At 37.0% G+C, this 19,953-nt stretch overlaps 1 protein-coding gene across 1 annotated transcript; it reads right to left on the bottom strand.

The window, feature by feature from the left end:
* Positions 1-7,543: 7,543 nt before the first annotated feature.
* On the bottom strand, positions 7,544-18,914 carry TBX3 (T-box transcription factor 3). The gene is made up of 7 exons (XM_088443486.1): positions 17,761-18,914; positions 16,493-16,760; positions 15,077-15,223; positions 13,625-13,701; positions 11,930-12,087; positions 10,598-11,250; positions 7,544-9,389 (listed from the first exon to the last, which is right to left on the bottom strand). The coding sequence occupies exons 1-7, from the start codon at positions 18,150-18,152 to the stop codon at positions 8,964-8,966; spliced, it is 2,121 nt and encodes a 706-aa protein (XP_088299612.1). The 5' UTR covers positions 18,153-18,914; the 3' UTR covers positions 7,544-8,963.
* Positions 18,915-19,953: the final 1,039 nt, after the last annotated feature.

Genomic DNA, 19,953 nt, shown 5'->3' on the forward strand with positions numbered 1-19,953 from the left:
TAATACACCACACACGTTCCTGTAAGACGAAGTATATAAAAGCACTGTTCAAATGTATTCAAAAGTAAATTACATCAAGCTAAAAACACACACAGATACACACACACTCCCCGACCCCCCAGGCTTTGTACAGTGTGCATACCTTGTGGTGAATTTACTAAACTATGTTGGGTGCCAGAAAGCCAGAAATATTTCATAGGAAGAGCAAAAGAATTCAAAGATTTATTGTGTGCAACGTTTCGGGTGTCTAATAGTAATAACCATACCACACTTTGGAGTGCCATTCTTTTTGATCTCTCTCTCTCTCTCTCTCTCTCTCTCTCTCTCTCTCTCTATACATACTTATGTATATGTAGATACAGATACTTTATGTGTATATATGTATGTCTATATATGTGTGTATGTATGTAGATAGATAGATAGATATGAAATAGATATCAGATAGATAGTTAGATAGATAGATAGATAGATAGATAGATAGATAGATAGATAGATAGATAGATAGATAGATAGATAGATAGATAGATAGATATTAAAAAGATGAAAGAATGGCATTCTCCTATCGCATATTCTTTTGATAAAGGTCCAACTACAGACCAAAATACCGGAATAAAATATGCTGTGCTTCAACTTCAGCATGAAGAATATTTTTCTCTCTACTTTTTCCTTGCTGCCTCCATTTGAAGGATACAATGATCACACAACACAGCTAATTTGCAACAAACTGCTTTCTTTTAGATATATATACATATGTGTGTGTGTTTGTGTGTATATCAGTTATTCTCAAACATGTGACGAGTACGATCTATAAATCAGTAAAGTATACTTAAAAGTCAAATGCGTGTACTGGTGTCTGTGTGCTACATGTATATCTATATCTATCTATCTATCTATCTATCTATCTATCTATCTACATACATATACATACATACATGCATAAATACATAAATATTCTTTAAAACCTAGGAGGGGACATTGCACTGTAAGTCTATTCATCTTCTGTTCAAACAAAACAAAATAAAAGAAGCCAATGCTATATTATGAACAAGGGAGTAGGGCTATATATACATATATATATATATATATATATATATATATGTACATATATATATATATATATATATATATATATATGTATGTACATATATATGTGTGTATATATATATATATATATGTATGTACATATACAGTATATATATATATATATATATATATTAACGTTCACTAAAGCAACATTAGTTACAAGAACAGACAACATCGTTTAATCCGAAGGTCAATATTAAATATTTTCTTTTCACAACCCGTTTTTAATTGAGTTTAGCAGTATTAGTGACAATAAATTTAATATGGTCATGCTAATGATTACAATTAAAATTATAAATTACAGCATTTTAATGCTCCTAATTGAAAACAAATGTATAGTGTATTTTTGTTTTCTTGTTTACCTTCTTCTGGACGTGGACAGATGTACCATAGATCACTGGAGAAGTTATTCCTATTTCAATTGATGTAAACCTCAGAACCGCACGGGTTTAAACAATTGTGTTAATAATGTAACCTATTGAATGTTTAATGGCAACAATGTAATGCTCCACCTGATATTTAGGGATAAACTGGATTATTTTTGGTGTGGCTTTGAAAACACAGAAACAAAGTGAATTCTAGTCTATATAAATGATACAAGCTGTATACAGTACTTATCTCAGTTCATGACTGGTTAAAGTTTCCAGTTTGCAGTGCACAGAGGCTGGAAAGCCGTAGTGTATATAGGGGTATTTACAGTAGCATTCTGTCCCTTTTAATGAGACTTGACAATATGTGAGCAAACAGCAGCTAGTAGGCTCCAGCCATTTAACAAATACAGCGGCCATAGCACACACTGGAGGTGCTAGCATTGTTGTCTGGTACAAGTAAGGAGAGGAAAGGTAGATCTGTCAGACTACACTCTGATAGCAGACTTTACATTTCCTGGGACAGAAGAATGCAGATCTGTGTACCAGACACCAATTATCTGCCCTGATGGAAAGATCAATTGGACATTATTTTTTTTAGCCATCAAAACAAGGCATTGCTATGCTCCATGTTTCCCATCACACCCGTGCAACTACATCCGCAGAACTGCCTGTGTAAATGAGATCCTGTACTGTATATGTGATTGTGAGCTTACACACAGCCGCTGCTGATATATACTGCACAATGCTTCCCGGTCACCTATAATGGGAAATACTCGCTATGAAAGAGACAGATTATATTTCAAGTGGATGCAGGTCTCACTGTCGCTTCATTATTTAATAAGGAAATAAACCAGACTTAAGGTAACTCCCGTTTTCTCCTTAGACGTGAAATGATAATACAGCACAAAAAAAAAGGAAAATAAAAATTTGGAAAAGACTGAAAAAGTCCAGAAGAAACAGTGGGAGAGGGTATAGTGTGTCACAGGGCAAAGGGAAATTGGGTTTTTATTTCCAAGTTTCTGTAGAAGTCCCTGAATCAGAAACGCTAATCATATAGACACAGCATAGGTCTGTTATTCTGCTGAAATAGAAATTTACTAGGGAATCTTTTTTTGTTTATTTAATTTTATTTTATATTGAATTCTTTTTTTTTTCTTGTCGAGGGGGGTGGTGTGATTTTTTTGTTTTGTTTTCTCCTTTTTTGTTAGAGACAGCTAATACAGAAATATTTTTGTTAATGTCAATAAATTTGGATCTCTGCACATAAAATAACTATATTTTCGTTTTTCGTTGTTCTTTTGAGGACTGCTATTGGCACTGAATCGCTTTCATTTCTGCCGATCTCTATTCTGAGTTTTATTAGTGAATACCACTAGTACAAAACATCTATAAACCAAGCTGCAATAATACCAGTAACAATAATGCACAGCACATGTGTATTTCTACCTATGAACGTGAATGGTAATTGTTTTTCGGAGTCACTTACATAAAGGCTGAGTGATATTTAAAGTAGTGTTATTGCCATTTAGATCATTATCAGAGAGCTATGCATTGTCATTGTCCAGCGCCCTGTTCCTCCACAGACAGTCAGTGCTCACAAGAGACACACACAGTGACAGATAGGCGCACAGGAGCCTGCCCTAAGAGCCTGTAATGTCTCTGTTTGTCCATCCAAGGCTCCTGCTCCCTATCTCTACATCTACCCCCTAGACCCACGGGTCACAGCGCACCATTTATCAAAGAATCCGAAAGATTGATTACATAGAACACTAAGGCCCCTGCACTGATCGCACAGACTCTCTACCAAGACATGCCTTCAGTTTATTTACAGATAGGACTACTGTATACAGTATATACAGTGTACCTAGTGTGTAATCATAAGGCCAAATAGTGTGTAAAATAACAGGCTTGTGTATGTCTGTATACACACACACAAAATACATACGTTTGAGACATCTTGACGTTTATTGAGTACATCTAGATTTCGTGTTCATACTCTTTAGTCCCTGTGATGACTATACTACAGTACTGAGCAGTTCACGTACGATTTGTCACCTTTTACAAAACTAATGAGAACACGTAATGTGTACGAATACTGTTTATAATTATGGAAAAAGACAGGTTACGAGTCACTCGTATTGAAATATAATAAACTAATTACTTGTTTCGATAAAATAACTGAGACGTATTCTAATATCTATCTATCTATCTATCTATCTATCTATCTATCTATCTATCTATCTATCTATCTATCTCTTCTTTCCAATACAACAGTGCTGTATCCTGCACAGCGCCGGGCTACTGCTGTAAGTAGTAATTCCCCGCATATTACTTACGTGGTACAGGTTAAACTTTAGAAAGACACAACTATTTGATGAGTACGCAATTACATAAGCAAATAATAAAATGCCCATAAATTAAACAATGAATGTAATTATCATCGTGATAATTATAATTCAAATGAATTATAGGTGACATGACATATTGTCCTTTAAACATTAAATACAGGAGGCAATCTTGAAAGCGACCTTGTCTAAGGTCAGGCGCTCACTAGGGGCAGGAGAGTGGTGCTGAGCTAGAGAGAGCTGGGAGTAATGGATGTGACCTATGCATGCATTACAGGTCTCCCGTATTAAACTGTGCTATATGTCTTATTTATTCATTTCAGTTACATGTCTGATGTATTAAACTCCATGACATGTCATATGTACTAAGTTTCATTACTTATTGTATGTATTACTCTGCATTACATGTCTTATGGTCAGTAACATGTTTTATGTATTCACCTGCATGACATTTATTTTGCATTAAATTTATTTGCATATGTATTAACCCGCACCTCGTCATGTGTAAAAGCTGCATCACTTATATTAAGCTGCCTTACAGTCATCTTCTTGCCTTGTTTTATATTGTCGTTCAGTTTCATAACATGTTTTATGTATTAATCTGTTAGCGTATTAAACTTTACTACATGTTTTATGTATGAAACCGATTATTACCTCTTGTATAAAACTGCATCACCAAATCTACACTACAAGCTTGAAAACTTGTATTTGTTTTAATTTAGAAAGAAAAGCTCTTTGCAAATAACACTATTGCCACATACACACACTTAAAATTGCTGTATATATAACACTGACAAGCATCATCACTTTATTAAATAGTAACAATAAAGGCAATAGTACACCTTTATTATAGTGAATGTGCCTTAATTTTATAGTGTAAAACACCTCTCCTATTTATAAGTGCAGCCTAAAAGCAACAAACTGGGTTTCTGATGGCATAAATAAAAATCTTATTTGTTTTTATCTCACTCAGCGGTTTTCGTAGCAGTGTATATTCACAAATAAAAATATATCTCCTGTGAGCTTTGCTCATCATTTATGCTCAAGGGAGTCCTCTTTGTCTGATCCAAAAAAAAAATCACAAATGACCACAAGGTGGCAGTGAGGGACAGTTTAAATTACTTTAACCCTCCCCTCCGGCTTTCAACAAGAAGAAGAGCCATAAAATGATTGGGGATATCAAGCAAGGCGCCAGGTGAGTAATACACAGGATAATCCAGATATATGACTCGCTTTACTCCTACCCACCAGCGCCACAATGGTTACTCATTAACGTTACTATATACCAATAAAGTGACACCAGTTTGGAGCCGACCTCTACTTGTAGGGCACATTCTCAAATAGATATTTGTTATTTTTCCTTTATTTGCTTTTGTCTGAATATACTGAACCTGAAAGGAAAAGTTTTTATTTGTCTTTGTTTTTCTTTTTCATTGCAGATAATGAAGCCACGAATACAAGAGGGAATAACGCTGGATATTCTATATTATATGTTACAATATAATACAGTATCTATCTATCTATCTATCTATCTATCTATCTATCTATCTATCTATCTATCTATCCATCTATCTTCTATTTTCTACAATAGTTAGAGATGACAGATTAGATAGATAGATAGATAGATAGATAGATAGATAGATAGATAGATAGATAGATAGATAGATAGATAGATAGATAGATAGATAGACGTACTCGTCTTATGCATTAATATAAGGAAAGTGTATATTATTGGCTCCAGGCTAGGGTGCGGTGAGTAGAGTGCTATACAGTATAGAATCTAATCATTAATTTGGGCTACAAAAAAAGTTGTATCAGATACATAAAAACGAATAAAATCACATGGATTTTTATAAAACGCCAGATTAATTATAAATTGAAGGATTCCCGAATACTTACCATTATTTGCATTTACAATTTATATAAGCAGTAATATTTTGAATTATTGTAACGGTTAAATCTTTATACTACATTTAAAGGAGTACCATGACATATCAGTTTTTACTGAGTGTTCTAACAATTTTTATATATTTATATTAACATTAGCTAAAAATGTATACACCAGGATTTCCTAAAATAACTGAAACTATATATGTTTACCAACAACAAATTATTTAGAGAGAGAGAGATGGTGAGAGAGATGAAAGAAAGAAAGAAAGAAAGAAAGAAAGAAAGAAAGAAAGAAAGAAAGAAAGAATTGGTACACCAAGTACCTATGATCCTGTTGGTAACATTACTACCTAATAAACTGTAATCAGTGACAGCAAAATAAAAAGATAAAACGTATTTAATTTAGGAGTCATCTAATATTGTAAAACAGATGAGATTTGATCGCAATATGTCTCGTATATCCATATTGGCTCAGATGTAAAATTTGGTCATTATTTATTTTATTCGGATTGGTGAGTTAGTATTCAAATATTTTTTATTGTTTTATTTTACTTTTTTAGAAATGCCATTATTGAGTAATTAGTTTTGTGTAGCTTGCAATTTATTTTACACGGGATAAACAAAGATATAACTACTTCTGTTACATTCCTATCGAAAAGTAAACCCACATCATTAAATTTCCAATAAACTAGTTACTATCAAGATATAAAAGTGAAATTCTTCATCTGATTGTTATTTGGAGTCTGGCAGAGTTCTCCTCCATATGAGCCAAATCTCTTGCTTTAAATCAGACTTTATGAACAGGAAACGTTAAGTCACTTGCTAAACACACAGTCCAATAATCATTTCTATAGTTCAATTATTTCTATGTTGCTTATATTAAAAAAAATGAAATTGTTGCCTGGACGGGAATAATACAGCTATTCGTCCATTATTGGGGGGAAAACATATTTTATCTCTAATATATCACAACTGTCAGAGGGGGCTGCCCTGTGACTTATCAGGAGTTACAAAGAGCAGCTGTTTTCTGCATAGATTACTTTGCTATTCCGCTGGTAACTGGATCATTACTTAATGCAGAACACAGGACAGTGTATGACTGAGTGTCACCCGGGTCTCTGCAGTCTCCTGTGCCCTGCGCATGTTTATGTCAACAGAAATTAAAGCACAAGACTATTAAGAAAGTTGTACCTACATATCAACGCAAAGCAGAAGCCAGATGTGTGTGTGTATGTATCTATCTATATATATATATATATATATATATATATATATAGTATATAAGTACTGAAAAACTGCACTCCTGTGTAGATTCAAAAACCAGAGTGTTGGTGTTTGAATAAACTCAGGAGTGCCGTTTTTCTGCATTCATATTTTTGTATCCTGGCACCCTAATCTAAATGGTGGTCCTTGCAGTGCCCATTTTTCAATCAACATTTATATATATATATATATACATACATTTTTCTGCATTTATATTTTTGTATCCTGGCACCCCAATCTAAATGGTGGTCCTTGCAGTGCCCATTTTTCTATCAACATTTTATATATATATATATATATCTATATATACACAAATACGCAGAACGATGGCAACACTCCATGGACTTGATACCTGATATAAATTGTAGGCATTCTCTATCTTCCTTAATGTTTGGTGTGTGTGCGTCTCATAGGCACAGATGCATGGTAATTGTGCTGTTTTTAGTGTATAACTGTGCATAGGTAGAAACAAGCAACTACCCGCCTGTTTCCATATATACATTTGTCGATGTTTACAAATAAAATATATACACTTTTTAAACAAACTGTACTTATACCAGCTACATATTGAGACCATAATAAGAAATGAGGTACAATTCAATAAAAAAAATTTATTGAAACTTGTAGAGACTTTGAAAATAAAGAAATACAGGGGAAACATTACCTATGAAACATTCATTACATCGTATATATATATATTTATGTATGTATGTATTTTTACCTTCATATATTATTAGCGAGACAGCTCAGGAAAAAGCTGTACACATACCAGCAGGTAAATCCAGCACAGGGATCTACGGTGACTGGCACAGGCATGTTGTCTGGTGAAATCCTCAGTAATGTAGAATTAGAGGGCTGATATGTGCCGCTGTCAGCTAAAGATGTACACGGGGCATTGGCGAAACCCAGGTATACTGCCCAAGCCCAGGTATAGTGCCCTTCTGTTCCCTGGTGTGCTACCTGTGCTGTGTACCTTCCCCTCTTCCACTGCACAGACACATCAGAAAAATATCCCAACAATTTAAGGATTCCCCTTCCCCCTCAAATGATTACTAGTGGGAAAAATTCCTCTATGCATGAAATGGAAATGACTTAACTATTTGTGTGCCATGCAGTGTAATGCTGTTTCTTTGGCACCTAATAGGTCAAACACACGCGAAAATAAACACAATGGAGACGTATTTACATAAATATGTACAATATAAATAAATTAAAGTTTAATAATCAGAATGTGTATTCCGATTTATTTACAGGAGATATCAAATAATTACATAAATAGTTGTCTTTCTTTCTTTTTTTTCTTTTTTTTTATAATTGCCTCCCATTCACAATTATTTTATCCTGTTATTGCATTTGCGATTTGTGAGGACTGGATGTTTAAGCAATAAAACAGCAACCTGTCTATGTAAGTATGTAAGTATGTATGTATGTATGCATGTGTATATATATATATATATATATATATATATGTCTGATGCAAGCATGGAGGGCAGGCTTGCTCTTCCCCAAATTTCTGGGAAATCAGGGTACTTAGCGCAACTGATTGTTTAGCATGCAGACAGTCATTCTAAGGCTTCTTACCACAATAAACATACATATCTTTCCTTAACGTACACAAGCAATGAAATAATTGTTTGAACTGTCAAAATCAGATATATGTATAAATTACATTTAACCGATATTCAAGTTTTGGGCTGCAATGAAACGACGCCTTCTCTATGTCCTCTGCTTACACCCAGTACAGATATGTTACATTAAACATGCAGGTAAGCACTTGTCGTGTAAGGGGCTGAAATTGAATAGTGGTAGAATATATCTTGATAATATCTGGTTAGCAGCTTATAAACAACCCCCTTCTACTTTCCAGCTTAGTAACTGTGCATGGACCATGTGTGCATACACTGACTAGGGCATGGCGGAGGTACGTTTCTGGAACATACAAAGTGCAATGACAAACTGAGTTTGGAATGAGAGAAGCTGATGTCCCTCTCCGGAGCAGGGCATGTGCATGTCATGGGGAGTCACTTCTTGATCTGTCCTGCTTGGAATCCAGGCCACTGACAAGACGCTGGATGCTTTGCAGTTCACTGCTGGGCTCTTTCTCTGGACACAATTTGGGGGACAATGAGACAGATCCAGAGGACAGGGTTGAAGATCTGCTGTTCAATTCAGAGTCCAGGGCAGCAGATGAAGGGCTGGGCACCAGACTCGGGGTTTTTCCGTCTATTGTGCCGTTGGGTAGTGAGTGGAGGGCAGTGGTGAGCAGGCTGCTGCTGTCAGGTAGGGTGACTGGGAAGGAGTATGGGTTGTACCGCAGTCTGGGGCGCACTGCATTTAGGAAAGGGTGCCTGTGGACAGCAGAGGAAGCTGCAGCAGCTGCGGCCATATAGGTGTAAGGGTAAGAAAACAGCCCTCCGAATGGAGACATAGCCAGACCCTGGAAAATAAAACACAATCATATATGAAATCTAGAAGGAAATGAGTGCTAAAAATATTCAGAGACAAAATGCTCATAAAAATAGTCATAAAACTACTGCTGGAAATAAAGCCAGACTGCAGTTGCATCATTAATGGGTATTAATGCTTCGCTACATTTGAAATACTCAAATGAAAGTACGTAAATTACAGATTGCAGGGTTTTTTTTATTCTCCAGAGTACAAGCCAGCCCTAGTCTGGCGGTGACTGGAGGTCAAACTATACATAATTCATGATATCTAACACATAAATCAAACACACATATCATGACGCTGTGAAAGGTAAGGAGATGAAAGAGGAAGAGCCAGGACGTGTAGACAATGCTTCGCAGCGTTTGTGTATATATATATATATATATATATATATATATATGTAGTAAACAAGCAGAAAGCAACAACGTCTCGATCCCCTCTGGGTCCTTAATATTATATATATATACACACATCCAGGCAGAGGAATCGCACACTTAAAGCGGAAGAATGGGCGCTGTAATAACATAAATGATAAGTGCAGTACATTCAGGTCTTATCAAGGACAAGGAAGAGACCAGCGCACCAACTGCAAACAATTCTTATAATGTTACATCATAAAAAATAGCCATGCTCACTAGTAAACATGAGAAGCTAGCTGTCGGTCACTTAGCAGGAGGCAGTATATATATTGAGGACTTAGCATAAACCTGGTGACCCTTCAGCAGCCCTATATATATATACTCTACTGGACAAGAGGTATTTTACTCATTTGGGCAGAGATGCTATGATAATGATGGAAGGGCTAAATTGTGTGGCCTAAGAGTAAAAGAGCCTGAATACCTGCCATGCAACCTGTAGGGCTGTCTCCTCTATGTCCTAAAATATTTTTATTAAAAATTGTGAATTTAACCTCACTAAATTAACAAATATTCAAAATATATGTATGATAATTATAAATAGTTATTTTATTTCACATGCGAATGTTCTGGAGCAAAAACTGGAACGCAGAGCTACATGTATTTATGTATTTGCTGGGTAGATGACTGGTTGTAGGTGCTGGGTGTCGAACCCATCATTATGATAAGTACTTTCTTGGTAATTGATACTGTATACAGCTCTGTGTTATAAGGTGAGGCCATGTGCATGGAGTGAAGGAATAGAAATATTAGAATGACTAGATATGATATGACCCATTACCTGAGAGGCAAGGACATGCTGTTGGAGGTGGAAAGGCAACGCTGATGTCCCTGGTAGTCCTTGAGATGATGATGCCATCACTGTAGACTCTAGGCTGTTAACACCTGATGTAGCTCCTGAAACTGAGGCCAGCAATGGACTCATACCAGCTGCCATGCTGGAAAATGCTCCCCCCATTGCAAACTGGCTGGGGTGAAAAAGTAGTGGGTGTGAAGCAGCCAATGGGTTAAAGAACTGCTGCCCAGTTAAACCAGGAGGGAAACCTAGGTTCTGTAGATGACCTTGGTTTAAATGATGGGAGTTGCCGTCTGTCTGCACAGTGAGCGGTGGGTAATGCTCCTTGGAGAGCTTAGGCTCCTCCAGTTTATGTGAATCCCTAGTCGGCGTCTTGAGGTCCTCCACACTCAGGACTCTGCTGCTGGAGGAGATCTGCCCTGGACTGTGCCTGGAGTCTGGGGAGCTTTTGTTAGTCCTGATGCCATGCTCCCTGCCCCTGCTGCCCATATCCGAGGGAAGCAGAGGAAGCTTAGGCGGGCTTCTCATCTCCTTGGGGTGCTCACTAGTGGTAGTGGATATATTAGCTGAGTCCCCGGCATCTTGTCCTGCTTCGTCTTTAATATCGTCATCACTTTCCCCCTCACTATCACACAGGCCTAAAACAAGGAAGACAATTAATCTATTGTGTGAATGGTTACAAGAAACTATATTTACTCCTAAATAGCATTAAGAAAACAGGTATCTGCTGAGTTCTGAATCCATATACTAAGGGCATTGTTGAATATATTTATTCACAGGGTAACTTGGAATATAGTGTACGGTGAAGCACATACAGATAATAGTTTCCTTACAACTATATATTATTATCATAAAGTTATATAATTATATAGGAAACTTATTAAAGACATTTTTTTCATAATTATGTATACATTTGCTGCAATATTTGCATAGTACAACAATATGTTTTTTTTTCTAACAATTATCTATAGTATATATATTTGGAATTTAACTGTTTCTTATAGTATGTTATGATATAAAAATTTAATAAATGGGCTAGGACAGGGCTGGGGAGAAGGCATTCATCGTTAGTGGCCCCTCCTATGCGCTCACAGTGTACATTTTTCAGTCCTACAAATAAATCCATGGAAGAGTTAACAGCAGCGACCCCCCCTCCCCTTCCCCCATCTTGTATTGACTTCTTCCTGTTAACCCAAGCAGCCCCATTCAGCACACTAGAAGAGGGATTAGCAAATACTAACTTCTGCCACCTTGTATACGATCTCAAGAGGATAGGGAGGACTGAGTGATGGGGTTGATGGGAGATTAGGAATGTACCTTTAAGGTTTGAAGTGCCCACTGCGGATGCGGTTGGAGAGGAGGTCTGGGCAAAGCATTTAAACGCAGTCTGTTCACTGGAGGACTCATCTGAGCTCCCATTATCCTTCTTCTGCTGTTCATCAAAGGCCCGCATTGACTGAAGGGTCAGTTGTTTCCTAGGGAAAAAAGCGAATCGCACGTTTAATGTGTATAATTCCCTACACACAGTATAAACCGCCGGCAGACAGAAGTATCTGACCTCTGGTACAAAGTACTAAATGCTGGAGACCTGGCAGACCACAAGTAGCCTAGAGAATGGCTATAGCACATGGGACAGAGGCTTCCTAATCTCACACTATATTTTGTACATTGATTGGCTAAAATCTGTGCTATGTATTGATAAATCCCCAACGCAATTTATCACAACAGTATTACAATTTACAATTTGACTTCAGTATTACAATTTACAATTTTACTTGAATGTATTGTCTATGATTCTCAAAATGCCAGTGTTACTTCAAAATGGTAATCACAGTTACCAGTCTTTAACGATTGTATGCCTTTTAGCGATTACCACTTTTAATCCAGTATTTTATTAAATCAGTCTATCTATCTATCTATCTATCTATCTATCTATCTATCTATCTATCTATCTATCTATCTATCTATCTTATATGTGTCAGTGGACACACACATAACTGAGAAATGTTACACAGAGAGACAAAAGTTAGCTAGCATTGGAGTTAGAAAACAAACACCTGAAATGGGTTCTATTATCCGCCAGTGTCAGATGGCCAAACTATGTGACGGGAAAGTGTCATTCTGCCTTTTCAATCCGAGGTGTAAAAATTCTTAGAGGGAGACAAAAAAAATGACCCCCATGTGGGAAATACATGGCAGCTTCACGATTTACTGGAAAACCCTTAATTATAGTAAATTTCACCAAATATTGCCAAATTTTGGCCTATTCGTCCAATACCACAACCTGTCTTCATTTTACAAGTATTTGCATATTATATCTATAAATATTAAATAAAATAATTGCATAAGCAAATAAAAAAAATGCCTAAACATAGACTATAAACGTATTGGTCAATTCCCCAAATATATGTCGTAGAACCCTGCGTTTTATCCGGATCTGGAATAACATTTGCTTTCATATTACTAGGGCAGCCAAAATACGCAGTGTTCCCCCTCCATGTTTATTTTAACTGCGTTTGGTTTTATGATCAGTTTTTGAAAAGTGTATTTCTTTTGCCTGGTAATTTAATAGAAATGAACATTTCCTCATAACTTTCACGAGGTTTGAGTAAAATTAACAACTTTATATTCACAACACTAGTTTGAGACAGTACACACTGCTGCCCAGCTAAGTCTGTAGCAGAACTGATTCTGATTTCAGTAGCAGGATAATAATGGATAACAATGTTACTAATACATTGCAGTTTATAAAAATATAAACACACTTGTGTCATTGTCGTTTCTTCAACAAATCTGGTTATTAATCATGCACAATATTGAATGTGCAAATCATTTACCAATAAGTAATTTGCACAATAACATTATATAATTTCCATTGAAAATACATTTTCAATATATACGAGGAATAAAAGTTTGTACACAAGTCGCTCACTCTAAATTCAGTCTGAGTGGAACTGTGTAGTAAAAAAATGCTTCTGTGTTAAATATACAATGACAGCCTGATAGACTCACCTTTTCTCTCTTCTTCCATTACCTGTGTCACGAAAACCTTTAGCAAATGGATTGTTATCGATTTTTAATTGCGTGATCTAAGGATAGAAGGGGGAGAACAAGTGTGGGCATGAGCGCTCATACACAGAAATACTATATGGCGATATTTCCCACCTGCCCATACCAATTACACACATGTTGAACTATAAAACAGTGTTTTAATTTTCCTCGGAAATACAAATCTGTTTTCTCTTTCTTTTCCGGCACGAAACGGGTTAAAAATGCAGCCTCGCCAGCCAACTAATGGTCAATGTGCCCATTGCAGCAGTCAGCAATAAATACAGGAGTCAACGCAGTTTCTTCCAGTATAACTCGCGCTGTAGGGTGCTCAGACTGTGCTTCATTAGAAGCCTCCACTTCCATAGGGCAAATGTTTTTTAAATTATAAAGGGGACGCGGATTGTGATTGTGCTGTGAGCATTTGTTTCCAGTTATATCTCCCTCCCTCGCCCCATTCCCCCTCTCTCCCTGTCTCACCTTATAGCAGAACCAAGCCACAAGTTCCTATATTGGGGTTTTATTTAAAGTTGGCTAAACCCCTTTATTGTATGATTATTCCATAGAGGCCTTAGTGAACAAGACAATGAAGTAATGTGCATGTAGGCACTTCACAGTTTAATATATCTACAGAATTGTAATGCTTCTGATTTCTTCATATGAGCAGGCTGCATTGTATTTTATACATATCCTATTGCTATATCTGAAATAAACGTGATTAAATGTCTACGGAATGCACATGTGGGACATATCACAGTAAAACTAATTCCAGTAACTCTGGCCCGCATATACTGAATATATACATAATCAATAATAGTCACCAATCAAGATGCGTACATAGTTACTAATCACACTGCTAAAAGGGCATAAACAATCCAAAATGTTAACATCTGATTTTGTTGTTTTTGTTTATTTTTGTAACATATATAAATGACTAAAAGTAATAACAGGTGGTAGGGGCCAGGAATAATTTGTAGAGTATTAAAGCGTAGTAGGTTACAATCTATTCTTTAGAATCTATCCAATTAGAGGGAGAATATTCTGGTAACATAATGTAGGATAGAATTCCCTAGCAGATATATTTAACCAGCTATATAACAATGTTAAACATCGTTTAGTCTCCATATTGTTAAATATTTACAAGCAACACATACATTAGCACTTTGATCTTTTTCAGACATACTTTGTACAGACAAAAGTGGAAAGTCCACTCTTTAGCCATCACTGCAATGCATACACTAATTTTCTAAAGTCATATATACATAAATGATGTCCCTTCTGCCAGATAAGATAGGCAGGCTGAAGGTGTTGTGGGGGAGGGGGCTAACTTCTTTCTTTGGGAGTATCAATGTATAATAAAAAATCTTTGTGGAAAAAAGCCAAACCACGTTGGATAAATCCCTATAAGCTTCTTACCTTATCATTCTGGTATGCAGTCACTGCTATGAATTCGGTCTCAGGGAACACATAGGTTCTGAATGTGCTGTAGGGTAGTTTCAAAATGTCATTCGCTCTCACTATGTGGAACCTGGGCTGATATTTGTGCATGGAGTTTAAAATAGTCTGCAAAGTACAACAGTAATCAATCAGTAAAGAGCACAGGATTGTACCCATCTCAGTGATTCAGTTTCCTCTGAATGATACACCATGTTTTAATTATACATACAAAAATACAATATTAATTAAAGGAACATACATTATTTTAAATAAGATCTGTGGATAGATGCCTAAAAAGACGACAGAACTTATTATTGTCTCATTGGCTGCATTATTTTTGTTTTAAATAATAATAATAATAATAATAATAATAATAATAATAATAATAATAATAATAACAACAACAACAACTATAAGTTTATTATGGTTGTGTACAAGCGCTAACACAGTAACGTTAATTATATTACATTATAGCGTGCAATACAGTAGGTGATAAAGTACTGAAATCTCGCCAACTACCTAGATGAAAAATAATAAATAAATATTTTTTTAAAAAGTATTAAAAAGATATATATTCAACGTCCGCCCCTTTTAGCAGAGATAGACATTATATTTGTCTTGTTTGCGAAACAAAAATGATTGCTTATACAAATCTATGGAAATGTAAATATGAACTTTGTGGCGAGTGTACAACATAAATAAGAAACAGGCAAAATGTAAAGAGACATGTAATCTATGATGTGATCTGTTCATATGTTTAACATACACAAAAATGTATATTAAATGACAGATGCTTAGAACAGTAAATAAAAACCGATGACTATAATACAAAAAGGTGAATTCCCGCTGCACCTCGCTATACAACAGTTCTTACGATATGGGTGATTTATGTGTGAAAAGCCACATAAATGATTATAAAATATTCTATATTTTGTTTTTGTTTAAGGAGACTCTAACTTAATTTATCACCCACTCCAAACCAATCGCTGTACTTATTGTATCTGATTAATAAGTCTCTTTCATCAACTGCAGCCATAAAGCTACCCCTCTGCTTTAGGAGAGAGTTGGTAACTCAGCCATCGATTATACTTGTTCGTAAGTCCCCATTTTTATGCTAGTCCTTCTTTACAGGGGCGATTGGTACACAAAATAACTTTTGTAGAGGTCTATTAGTGATCAAATGGTCCAGTCAAGCTCCACTTTCATAGGTAAAATGACACTAATCGTAAATATTGAAGCGAAACACTTAAATTATTTTAAGACTAACATCAAAATGTATATAGATATCTATATACTATATAAAACAACAATTTGCAGTGATGTATAATATTCATAAAAAGTATATACAAGTTAATAACTTGGCATATTATAAACAATAATAAGGAGCCAACTCACAAATCCATGCTTGTCAGATATGTTGTTAGTGAGTTTGAGTTTATGGAAGGTCACTACTTTGGACATCCATTGTTCTCCCGTAGCCGGGCTGTCGGGGTGGATGTACATTCGCTTGGGCATTTCAGGGTCAGCCTTCCCAGCCACCATCCAGCGGGAGTTATGGAACTTATATCTGCAGTCATCTGCAGCCACTATATCCATAAGGAGAATGTACTTGGCTTTTTTGTCAAGGCCTGTGCATCGTACTTTAAATGGAGGGAACATTCTCCTGAAAAAATTAAAAGAATGGGACTGAGAAAGTCAGTTCTGTCAACCATGGTTGTGTCCTATAACTGGAAACGACTTCTATTCACATATATACAGACTCTCTTTCTGCAATATAACGAGCAGGGCGCTATAAGCAAAAGATCAAAGCTCTGCAGTTTAATGTTTAACCTTGTCAGTTGCAGTTAGTGCTGCTTCATTTGCAATGAAGGAGTTAATATCACATGTAAGCTGCATTTGACTTCAATCGATATTTTTTACATTCGTTCTTTGAATTGAAATTGTCAATGATATTTCCATTGTACAGGCGCCGTCTTATGATTGTGTACAAGCCTTATCCAGACGTGTGCATTGTGATGAAACTTTACCAGAAGGCCACAAAGTCACTGTCTTCTACAGCAGCTCACCAGGAAACACATGACATCATAAAAGAATCATCATTCCACACTAACCTTTGATGCAAAACTTTGACCACAACAATCATAAATAGGCAAGTAGACGAAGGGGGGAATCCAAAAGTATTCCCTCTTTACCTGAACCCATTACAGTTAGGATATACCGGTTTAACCCACCCAACATTATTTATAATTGAAAATATGTTTGTGCATATTTACATGAATATGTATATATATATATATATATATGTATATTTACACATATATACACGTGTGTATATGTTATATAAGGTGAAACTACATGCTGCTACTGTGCATGTAGCAGAGAAAGCCCCATCCGCCAATTAAATATTAATATATATATATATATATATATATATATATATATATATATATAAAGCACGTACACAGGTTTTTATTCCCAGGTAATCTGTACACTCCTTGGCATGACAACAGCAGATCTTTGAAGCGATAGTTGAAGAATTTCCATTGAGCCTATTATCGTCTTTTTCTTATACAAGCTCCTCATTGTCTGCACTTGGTGTGTCTCTGTATATGTTTAGTGTTTGAGCCAATTAATAGATAATAAAAACAAAGACTATGACTCACCTCCCAGACTTGGTGATGACCATCTCAGTTCCCCTCTTGTGGAACTGTTCCCAGAGATCCTTGGCTTCCAGATGAACTTTTGGATCGTCTTCAACTTCTTCTTCTGGTTCAAGAGTTTTGAGAGGCCTTAAATGAGAAGCTGCCTGGTGACCCAGAGAAGAGAAGGGGATGCCAGCCTCTGCAGCACCCACTAATTGATCCATGATGGGTTTGGCTAGGACACTAGGAAGGGAAAGAGCAGCCCCATTGGGTGGTAGAGCCAGAGTTGGGAAAAAAGGAGGTTGGTGTCCAAGAACTGCGCTCATTGCAAAGTCCGGTGCCCGATGAGATAGGAATGGGTGGTAAGCCATGCTTGACCCTGAAATTACTGGATCTCTCATGGATAAATTCATCCACTCCGACCCTTTGGATATCACAGCTCAGGACTTGGTCCACGCTTTGGGACCTTTACAAGTACATAATAATAGCAACACAACGTCCAAAACGTCAGTAATAAACAAAATGGTAGATACAAAATGATCAGTCCACAAAATGAACAAAAATGAGTAATGCTTCTAATTGTGGCGTGCAAGTGAAAATCCCCAGCTCCTTACAGCCAAGAAGAGGAGAGTCCACCTTTGTGCTCTGAGGAGGCAGGAAATCTAGTCCCAGAGTCTTGTTCTTCTCTGCAAGCAGCTTCCGTGCAGACTCTTCCTTCTTTCAGCTCTGCAGCCTGGTAAGGAATCAGCAACACTATATATAATATGTATGTTTTTCTTACTTTTCCTCCAAAATCTAGGATCGTGCTCCCTGCTTCCTGAGTGCAGGATCTTTATGCCTTTATGTCCCCAGTGTGCAGCTTCTTCTGTTTTCTGAGATATGTTTGTAGAATAGAAATGTTTAGAAAGAAAAGAGAGAGACAGAAAGAGGGGGACACAGAGGAGAAATAATAGAAAGAAGGACACTCTCTGCTTCAAGTATCCTCTGTGTGAAAGTAGTCTCTCTCCTTACACCAGATCCTAGGGATGTGTTGTGGCAATCCAAGTAGTCCAGACCTAGTTGATTGGCCCTTTGACGCTTTTGGACCAATTGTGTGGCTCCATAGGCGTGGTTTTGACAGGTCTGGTGGATGGGGACAGGGCTGAGTTATAAAAAGAAGGTGTCGGAAGCTGTAACGTTGCAGCAAAGCATCACTACTACATAATGCCGTGTGAATATGTCAACATGATCAGATCAGATGGGAGGGGATAGAGCAGGAAGGTGTAGGGGGTGGAAGAACAGAACAGGCTATTTAATCACTGGCAGAGAAAGTCAGTAACCTCTAGGTGGCTTTGTAGGAAAGAGAGACAGAGAATAAACACCATACAGTTAGCGAGTGCAGGGGGAGGGGAGTTGTCTGTAACTGGATGTGTCCACAGAGGGCAGGCTTTTCCCTGACACCCCATCTCTATCTCCGGGTTCTGTCCCACACTCCTCTGGCCACTTCCAATTTTGGCTTATCAACAGCTACTCAGTGGGGATCCGATTTCATCGCCTTGATCCTGTACAATGGCAGGAAGGATAAGTGCGAACGGCACAGAAATCTGGATTCACGGGAAAAACACGCACACCCCCCCCCCCCCCTAGAACCCCCCCCCCAGTGTGTAGTGTAGTTTGTGTGTGTGCTTTGCTACTCTGTAGTCAGAACTGTACTTCATAAAGTATATTTCTGTCATATTCACTGATTTTGTTGATTCATTTTTCAGAATGAGAAAATGAGTTCCATAAAACATGTGCCTGTGCCGTCTGAGCTGGGTCCTGTTGATTCCTCTCCTCCCAGGACTGGAGAAAGTGCATTCTGTAGGGATTTAAGCCTGTAATCTCGAGACATCACTGTTTCTTCTTTGCACTAATTCCGTGTGATATCTCGCCCTGGGATCACTTGGACAGATTGCCGGCCCTGTAGCCTTTCTTCACCCCGACCCTATCTGTCCAGTAATCAAGACATCATTTGTAAGACAAACCGTGAAATGTCCAGTCACTGGGTCTGCTGCTTGTTCTCAGAGGAGGGGGGTGAGAGGGGGCGGGGGTGAGGAAGGGGTACCCTGCTGGGAATTTAGGTGCTAATGCTTTGTATCATACAATTATATCATCTAGTCCACTCTTGCTGATTAGTTGTCAAACGAATATGAGTCTACTGTATGAGAGTCAAAGCCATGTAGACTTAAACAATTT

Source organism: Taudactylus pleione, unplaced genomic scaffold (assembly GCF_031769625.1).
Source record: "Taudactylus pleione unplaced genomic scaffold, aTauple2 ptg000330l, whole genome shotgun sequence".
Classification (NCBI taxonomy): domain Eukaryota; kingdom Metazoa; phylum Chordata; class Amphibia; order Anura; family Myobatrachidae; genus Taudactylus; species Taudactylus pleione.

Coding starts and splice junctions, on each gene's coding strand:
- TBX3 (XM_088443486.1), bottom strand. CDS start 18,152: ATGAATTTATCCATGAGAGATCCAGTAATTTCAGGGTCAAGCATGGCT. Junction 16,761..17,760: donor GTCATCACCAAGTCTGGGAG/GTGAGTCATAGT, acceptor TAATTTTTTCAG/GAGAATGTTCCCTCCATTTA. Junction 12,088..13,624: donor AATGGAAGAAGAGAGAAAAG/GTGAGTCTATCA, acceptor TTTTTTCCCTAG/GAAACAACTGACCCTTCAGT.